At 42.8% G+C, this 9,388-nt stretch overlaps 1 protein-coding gene across 1 annotated transcript in view; it reads left to right on the top strand.

The window, feature by feature from the left end:
- The first annotated feature begins 7,390 nt into the window (after nucleotides 1-7,390).
- CUNH2orf69 (chromosome unknown C2orf69 homolog) overlaps nucleotides 7,391-9,388 on the top strand; it is a 3,791-nt gene continuing 1,793 nt past the window's right edge. Inside the window, exon 1 of the mRNA XM_018569214.1 lies at nucleotides 7,391-7,635. Within this exon, the coding sequence (XP_018424716.1) occupies nucleotides 7,399-7,635 (237 nt within the window). The 5' untranslated portion in view covers nucleotides 7,391-7,398. The remainder of the gene's footprint in view (nucleotides 7,636-9,388) is intronic.

Genomic DNA, 9,388 nt, shown 5'->3' on the forward strand with positions numbered 1-9,388 from the left:
AACCAGACAGTGTATAGTGTGCAAATGCAAAGCTGGTGCTTAGTGATCATGGTACACCGAATCACAGGGAAGTGGGTAGCTGCTTACAGCCTGCTTTACAATCTGACCCCAGTGTCAGACTGAGTTTATTGTGGAGAAAATTTTGAATTTCTAGGATTTAGGCCTAATAAAAAGTTCACAATAAATGAAGAAAGCCAGCAATGCAAGTCATGAAAATATACACACATATACACCATCACTGCACCATTACCACAATAGATGCTAATCACTTACAAAGGCGGAAATAGACTCAACTCTAACAAAGAAAGTGGTGTCACCCCACTGGCAGCACTGTCCACTAGATGTATAAGGGTGGGAAATAAGAATAACAGATCTGTAGGACAGTTCACATATATTTATTTTAGGGATGCACAGATACTTTTCGAGTACCAGTGCAGATACTTGGCATTTTCATGAGAACTACCAGGGTTGCAGCGGTTGCAGCTGGGACCGGGCTCTGGCGCTCCACCACTGTCCTGAAATCATTAGTCTGTATTGTTTTAGAAAAACTGTCACATGACAATAAACAAAAATGTATCAGTACTTGTAAGTACTTGGGCAAGTATCAGTACTTGTACTCGCAAAACTGGTATCTGTGCATCACTTTATTTATATTTATAAAAACAAAATCATACAGTAAAACAGAGATGTACAAATCCCAGGAGCTCCGTGTGCTCCTTACAAATGACCGCTGCCTCCTAATTTTTGTATTTTTCTCTACTCTAGTCTTGGAGCTCAAAAGTATCGGTACTTGTACTCGTACTTGTACCGAGTACTGTACTTGGTATCTGTGCAACCCTAATTTATTTACTTATTTATTTCAATAGTATGTATAGCCGTTTGCCCAGAGTTTGGCTTTATATACACTTTTTAAGATTCCACATCTTCTAACTCTTATGGCACTGAAGCTTTGTAAGTTGCACTTCTGGAATATTTTGTACTAGCAAATCAGATTTACAGTACAACATGTAACCTAACATTTGTTTAACCACTTCAGGATTTAGATCGCATCCCATATATCCTGGTCTTGAAGTGATTAAAGCAAGTTCACATCTGCAGCTTGTTTCTTTTTTGTTTAGCAGGCTCCCAACACTAGTGAAAGTGACCAGGGCAGCTGTAGAGCTGCTCGATCGTTTTTATGGTACTCACATACAGAGGGCAGGGGAGAGTTTAGGGATCTAATAGACCCATAATGCCTGCATAAAGAGTACCTGTCATCTGCCCAATTAGATCACATCCCCCTAGGAACAGCAATAAAGTTAGGTGAAAAAAGGAATCCAAAAGTGTTTACAAATGTAAAGATACTAAAGGAATACAAAATGTAACACCAGCACACGCATAGGGTGCTCCCGTGTATATAAACAAAGATTGCCCCACACATAGTTGGTATTGCCATGCATGCGGAAATGAGGGAAATAATTCTAGGTCCCTCATTTTGCTTACTGTAAGCTCTAAACTTTTTGAACTGATGAACTGTTAAGGCATTTAAATCTTTGCCTATTGATAATTTTGGGTACAGGATTTTTTTGCCATTTCACAGGTGCACACAGTTTTGGGGCTTAACATATTTAGTATCTATTGACTTGCCCTTTTCTTTTGTACAAAAATGGAGATTATATTGTGTTGTGTTCATTAACAAATCATTTACTTTTCACTGAAAATATAGATTTGATAAAACGTTGCCAATATTGTGCCACATAAAAAATAGCAACTACCATCTATTTATTCTACGTGGCTTCTGCTCTCAGTAAATCTATAATATAATATATAATAATATATTTCCTGCCAAAAAATGCAGATTTTAACATGCCAAAAATGTCAAAAATGTATCCAGTAGCGATTGGTTAATGATATTCTTGGATGCCCTTCCTTGAAGGAAGATTTGTTTACCTTTATCATTCGCTCCACCCCACTAGGGCTCAAACATTTACATACATGTATCCTATTCATCTTCCATTGTAGACTAGGAATGCAATTCTGCAAAAAGTCTCAATTTCTATAAACATACAGTTTAAAACTATTATGCTTATTTACATCAACACAGCAGCAAACTTTTGTTATCACTAGGGATGCACTAGTATCAGTATCACAGCTGGGACCGGGCTCTGGCGCTCCACCACTGTCCTGAAATCATTAGTCTGTATTGTTTTAGAAAAACTGTCACATGACAATAAACAAAAATGTATCAGTACTTGTAAGTACTTGGGCAAGTATCAGTACTTGTACTCGCAAAACTGGTATCTGTGCATCACTTTATTTATATTTATAAAAACAAAATCATACAGTAAAACAGAGATGTACAAATCCCAGGAGCTCCGTGTGCTCCTTACAAATGACCGCTGCCTCCTAATTTTTGTATTTTTCTCTACTCTAGTCTTGGAGCTCAAAAGTATCGGTACTTGTACTCGTACTTGTACCGAGTACTGTACTTGGTATCTGTGCAACCCTAATTTATTTACTTATTTATTTCAATAGTATGTATAGCCGTTTGCCCAGAGTTTGGCTTTATATACACTTTTTAAGATTCCACATCTTCTAACTCTTATGGCACTGAAGCTTTGTAAGTTGCACTTCTGGAATATTTTGTACTAGCAAATCAGATTTACAGTACAACATGTAACCTAACATTTGTTTAACCACTTCAGGATTTAGATCGCATCCCATATATCCTGGTCTTGAAGTGATTAAAGCAAGTTCACATCTGCAGCTTGTTTCTTTTTTGTTTAGCAGGCTCCCAACACTAGTGAAAGTGACCAGGGCAGCTGTAGAGCTGCTCGATCGTTTTTATGGTACTCACATACAGAGGGCAGGGGAGAGTTTAGGGATCTAATAGACCCATAATGCCTGCATAAAGAGTACCTGTCATCTGCCCAATTAGATCACATCCCCCTAGGAACAGCAATAAAGTTAGGTGAAAAAAGGAATCCAAAAGTGTTTACAAATGTAAAGATACTAAAGGAATACAAAATGTAACACCAGCACACGCATAGGGTGCTCCCGTGTATATAAACAAAGATTGCCCCACACATAGTTGGTATTGCCATGCATGCGGAAATGAGGGAAATAATTCTAGGTCCCTCATTTTGCTTACTGTAAGCTCTAAACTTTTTGAACTGATGAACTGTTAAGGCATTTAAATCTTTGCCTATTGATAATTTTGGGTACAGGATTTTTTTGCCATTTCACAGGTGCACACAGTTTTGGGGCTTAACATATTTAGTATCTATTGACTTGCCCTTTTCTTTTGTACAAAAATGGAGATTATATTGTGTTGTGTTCATTAACAAATCATTTACTTTTCACTGAAAATATAGATTTGATAAAACGTTGCCAATATTGTGCCACATAAAAAATAGCAACTACCATCTATTTATTCTACGTGGCTTCTGCTCTCAGTAAATCTATAATATAATATATAATAATATATTTCCTGCCAAAAAATGCAGATTTTAACATGCCAAAAATGTCAAAAATGTATCCAGTAGCGATTGGTTAATGATATTCTTGGATGCCCTTCCTTGAAGGAAGATTTGTTTACCTTTATCATTCGCTCCACCCCACTAGGGCTCAAACATTTACATACATGTATCCTATTCATCTTCCATTGTAGACTAGGAATGCAATTCTGCAAAAAGTCTCAATTTCTATAAACATACAGTTTAAAACTATTATGCTTATTTACATCAACACAGCAGCAAACTTTTGTTATCACTAGGGATGCACTAGTATCAGTATCACTAGGGATGCACTAGCATCAGTGCCGATACTGATTATTTGGGCTAGTACTCGTTCTAAAAGGCTTACTATACTTTCAAATAATTTAATCCTAATGTCCTCCATCCCTCACCACCTCTATTCTATGGAACCCTTCCAAAAGGGGCAGCCATTTTCTAGAAGTCCAACATCCAAATTTACCATGTATTTTTCCAGTTTGGGAGGGCAACTATTCTAAAGATGAACGTGCTTGCACAACTATGCTATGAAAACAATCTCTGTATGGTTGCCTCCTTCTTTCCTGCAAACCATTCAGCACATTTCTATGGAAAGCCACAATCCCAAGAATTAACATGGGCACCTGACCTTACCCAAGCACAAAACAGGCACTGGGCTTCCAGAAACTAAAAATGTTTTCTGGGCCTGACAGATCACCAGACTGGTAGACTGGAACCTACACTCTACCCCGAAGGATTGGCTCTTATTAGAACTGAAAGCGAAATCTATTATGATGTTCATATTAAACACAAGAACACCCATTTTTATAAAGGAACTGTATGTTCATTTCGAGTGAGGACTGAACTTTTCCGCAAGAGTGTTCTCACTCCTCCTTTCCTAGAAATTTAGTCTTGCAACTTCAAGATAGTTACTGACCTTCTATATTATCCCACTTGCTAGTTCTGCATAACATGCTACATCGCCTCCTTTCTTTTTTTTTTTATAAAAACTTCATGCACCGCAATAAAGTCAGAACAGATGTTTTGGACCAAATTCTGTATTTTGTGTCACTCTGTTCACTGCAATATTGCATATTGATAAAAATCAGTCTCATCCATAAAATGTCCATAACAGAACAGACCTTCAATCTTCTCCCATGGAAGGACCTCCCCACATTTTATACCTAGAATAGTACATGAGCACCTATTCATAGGGGCTACCGTCAGAACTTACTCAATGCCTGCAATGCATTGTCTCTATCTTCTACTACTGGCCCAATGACACCAATTAAATAAAACCTGGAATTTCCTGCCAGCATGTCTGTAAACTTATTAAGGGCCTGTAAGCCTCATTCCAGACTGAGAGCAGGGTACCTCTTTAAATGGGGGTGCTTATGGGACCAGGGCAACCTGAAGGATCAACCACAAACAGACCAGAACCTGATGTGATCCTACCACTAAATTAGACACTCTGGAGTTAGTTTACTAAAGACAAATAGCCTGTTCACTTTGCAAGGGAATTTGTACTTTGCAAGTAAGTATTCCCTTAGCTTAGTGAATTCACTTTGCATTGCATTTGGTATGTGCGATGGTATGTGTTCGCTCACTTCCCGATCTATTGAGCCGACCTGTGACAGTTTCATTGTCAAAGATCGGCTACAACTATGAGGCTGAGTGATTTTCACTTGCCTCATAGTTCTCCTTTAACTCACCTCTTCTCATTACCTCACTGGTGCTGATGTCTTCTTCTGGGGTGGGGTCTTTGGCTGTCTTAATTGGTCAGCGAGCGATAATGTTACTCCTGTACAGGAGTTCACTGATCCTGACACAGAGGTGAGAATGTTACACTGAGCTGCACATGCGCAACTCAGTATACAATCTAAAGAAGATTGTGAACAAGCAGGTTGGTTTGTCTTATTGCAGAAGAGACATAACTTGTCTCCACTTAAATAAAGTGCCTGCCTGGTGGCAATTTTCTAAGTTTAGTTTCACTTCAAATCACCTTTCTGGCAGCCTATGTGAACAAGTTCGGAATGGTGACTACTTAACAACACACACAGTGACCACGGGGAACAAAAGTAGCCACCCTCCAGAAGAAAGGACAGTGTCAGCGCACATTCAGAGATTGAGGATCTACAGCCGAGTGATACACAAATAACATACATTTCTGTTAAAGGAGAACTATGAGGTGAGTGCTTTTCACTCACCTCATAGTTCTAGCCGACCTGTGACAATGAGACTGTCACAGGTCGGCTCAGTAGATCGGGAAGTGAGGGAACACATACAGGGTTCGCTCGCCTCTCGATCCTGTCACAGCTCTCTGCCGTGACAGGGGAGGGACTGGATTCCCCTCTCCCCGCTCCGATCCGCCAGCGCTGACTGGCGGAACGGACGGGGGTGGGTACAGCTGGCTCTGCCTCTAGATAGGCAGAGCCAGCTGTCACTCACGCAGCTGGGCGGATCTCGACGTCGAGGTCGGGATCCGCTCCGGCTGCGGCGTCTCTCGCGGTATACTGAGCTTAGGGTAACGGGAGGACGCTAGTTTGTGTCCTCCCGTTACCCTAAGGAGAACTATGGGGAAAAACACTGACCCCATAGTTCTCCTTTAATAAAGGTTTATTAAACCCTCAGCGGTTTTTGCATATATCTACCGCTAGCAAGCAATAGATATATGCAAACACATAAACAAACTTTTCAAACAGGTTAAAACGTAACCTGCGTCTTCCCCACGCACTCATGCCCAAACATCTTGGGGCGGGCGCATGCGCAGTTCAGATATTCAGGCGGGAGACGAGTAGAGACACAAGGTAAGTCTATGGAGCAGTGTGCACCAGCACAGACTCAGAGTCACAGGAAGTGTCAGCTAACACAGAGGAGTCTGATCGCTCTGATCGCTGAATCAGAGACCGGCACCAGCGTTGGGGGGGAACCGCCTCCCAGCCGGCCGTTGTGATCATAGGGCCAGCCGGGAGCTCTCTAGATCTGAGTTGGCATATTTAAACATCCTGCCAGATCCGCGCGAGAAACTGCCTGAAGTTAAAAACAGGCAGCGATGCCTATTTACATACAAGCGATCCGCTGGCTATAGAGCTGGTGGATCGCTTGGTCTTGGAGACCCCTGATGTCTCCATAAAGAGGACCTGTCACATATGTTTGCTATCACATCGCAGTGAATTGGGTAATAATAAATGTTTCCTAACAAAAGAAAGCTTTATCTGTCCCAAACAAAATGGTATAAAATTCATTTCAGTACAGTGTTGCATGATGGAATAAAAGTACCGCAGCGCTGAATACTGAAAAATGGCCTGGCCAGGAAGGGGGTGTAAACACCTGGTCAACAACTTTAGTGTCACTTTAATGTTGCATAAAATTAGGTTTTTGTTTTTTTTGCATTGGTCCATGTTCCCCAGAGCAGTACCTCAATGTGACCTTTGTTTGACAATCTCTTCACTATAAGCCCAGAAAATGGAGACCATTTCCAAAATTCACCTACTGTTGATTTCATTTGGGTTTGCATTAAAATTCCCAAATGGTAAATATTTGCTGGGCTTTTCTGCTGAACGCACCCATAAATCACTACTAAGGACACAATTGCAGTGCAGAGGTGACATGACTTCCGGCCTGCACACAGGTGATCAGCTCTATCACCCTGGAGGGTTGACAGGGGGTATCCAGCATCACGTGACCAGTACCCAGCCCGAAGGTGTGGGACACTGGGCGAACATTGCACATGCGCAGTATGAGCGGCGCGGAGACACGGGGACGGGAAGTGCCTTCCAGCATCTTTCATGAGTCAAATGGGCTGCAGTGTGTGTGACCTGTCACCGGCCGCTCTCCTCCTACAGGAGGCTGCTGCAGAGTGGCAGTAAGCTCTGCCCTTATTACGTACAGCGCACAGACGTGTCTGCAGAAAGGGAGGACTGCTTCCATGCGCAGCTTTCTTGCAGCTCTGAGCTCCGCTCACCGTCTGCTGCTCCAGACTGCAGCCGGAGGGATCAGCATGTGTGCGGGGGTCAGCTCGGCATGCACCGACTCCCCCGCATTGTTTAGACTGCCTGCGGTGGCAGGAAGTGAGCCCGGCAAGTGTAACGATCTGCTGTTCTCCTCGCCCCGGGAGAAAGCCCAGAGGCCGCACCATGTCATCTATTTCCCGGGAGACGTGCAGGTGAGATTGTGTGCAGGTTGCAGCTCGGTCCGACCCCCTTATTTCTCATCTCTATGGAGATGATGTGTTGGTGGGGCAATGATCATTGATTTCAGGTACACTCCTCTATATTGTAAAGGTGTTCCGGCTAGTGTGAAGGTGTGTTTCGGCTAGTGTGAAGGTGTGTTTCGGCTAGTGTAAAGGTGTCATAAATCCACCCACAATATTAAAATGCATTTGCTCCATTTTTCTATTGGATCTTATAAAGCATTGCAACCATGGCCAAGAACCATGACTGTGCGTGCAGTGCACAGCATCCTGCAGAGTGTTCCCCCAAACCAAGGTCCATTTAGATGTACAAACCTTCTATAATAGGGCTGAAGGGGATTATCAATGGGCTACAAGTACGGAGATGTCACTGCACTACTACTCCATTGAGATCTTCAAGTCCCTATGCCATGGTGGAAGATGGGACTTGTAGTCTTTATATCTGTGGAAATGGATAATGCAGCTTTGCTGAGTTCCATGAAACCAGAATGCCACAGGGAGAAGAATATCATGATCCAAGTATGGAGGGGTAGTGGTCTTTTGAGAGGGGGGGGGTTGGGGAAAGTGACTGTGCGTCGTGTTACACCCTAAATATGTAACATGAGCCGTGGTCAGAAATGTGGTGTATGCTTTTAAAGGAGAAATACAGGGAGAGTGAAATGTACTTTCCCTGATGCTTAGTCCTCATTCACATCTAGGTGCCAAGCACTCGCACTTTGATGCGCATTTACGGAATGTGTCAAAAACGTGCAATTTGCTTGCAGTGCCATCACAAATTAATGGCACCCCAAATGCGGTTGGCAAAAAAAACAAACAAGGGGCACTCGTACCAGAATCTGCTATATGAGCTACTTTCCTGCGTTTGTCGTGTGTGTGACAGCCATTGAAATCAGTGGGCAGCATGCAGGAATGAATGCAACGCATGTTCCCACTATGTCTAGGTGTGAATGGGGACACTGCGACTGTCCCACGTCAGTTGTAAGAACAAGAGCTGAGTGATCACATGACTGCTGATCAGCTCTCAGGGCCTGATCACATGATTTTCAGGTTCGGATCTGCAGATGCGGTGCTACTCATGCAGTGCGTTTTTGATGCGTTTTCGGTCCGGATGCTGACAGTTTTTTTTTTCTTCAAGCCGTGGGGCTGTCAGTATGCAGATTCAGCCTCTGAGGTCACTTCCGCCTTCTCGGAACATCTACTTCCCTTTGTGTATGTAAAGCTGGTGATCAGACATGTATCACATGTTTGCAGGCATGTTGATGGTGCTGGCTACAGCAATCTGCAGAGAACGATCCCGCAGGAGACGTCGTTATTGGGTACACCCGATCTTGAGGCTCCGGGACTCCAAGGGTCAGTTCTGGAGTTTATATGAGGATTTGCGAGTTCACCCGGATACATTTTTTTTCCTTTACTCGTATGTCCATGGCAAGGTAATGGGCATGTTCCAAATGTTTGCAGTTCATGTCGTTACCTCTACCCCAACCTGTCTGTCTAACTTTTTTTTTGCTTAGCTGCATTGCGTTTTGTTTTTGTTGCGTTTTTGCCACGTTCGTGCGTTTCCGGACCGTTTCCTGACCGTACAAAATGTGACATGCAGTATTTTTCTGTCGTAACCTGAACGGACTGCAGCCCATAAAACACATAGAGATACATTGGGATGCATTTTTAGTGCAGGAGCGTACGGATCAGGTCAGCACACAAAGCGGACGTCGTGTGAACAGGCCCT

The sequence above is a fragment of the Nanorana parkeri genome, unplaced genomic scaffold (assembly GCF_000935625.1).
Source record: "Nanorana parkeri isolate BGI_ZX_2015 unplaced genomic scaffold, ASM93562v1 scaffold1304, whole genome shotgun sequence".
In the NCBI taxonomy this organism is placed as follows: Eukaryota; Metazoa; Chordata; class Amphibia; order Anura; family Dicroglossidae; genus Nanorana; species Nanorana parkeri.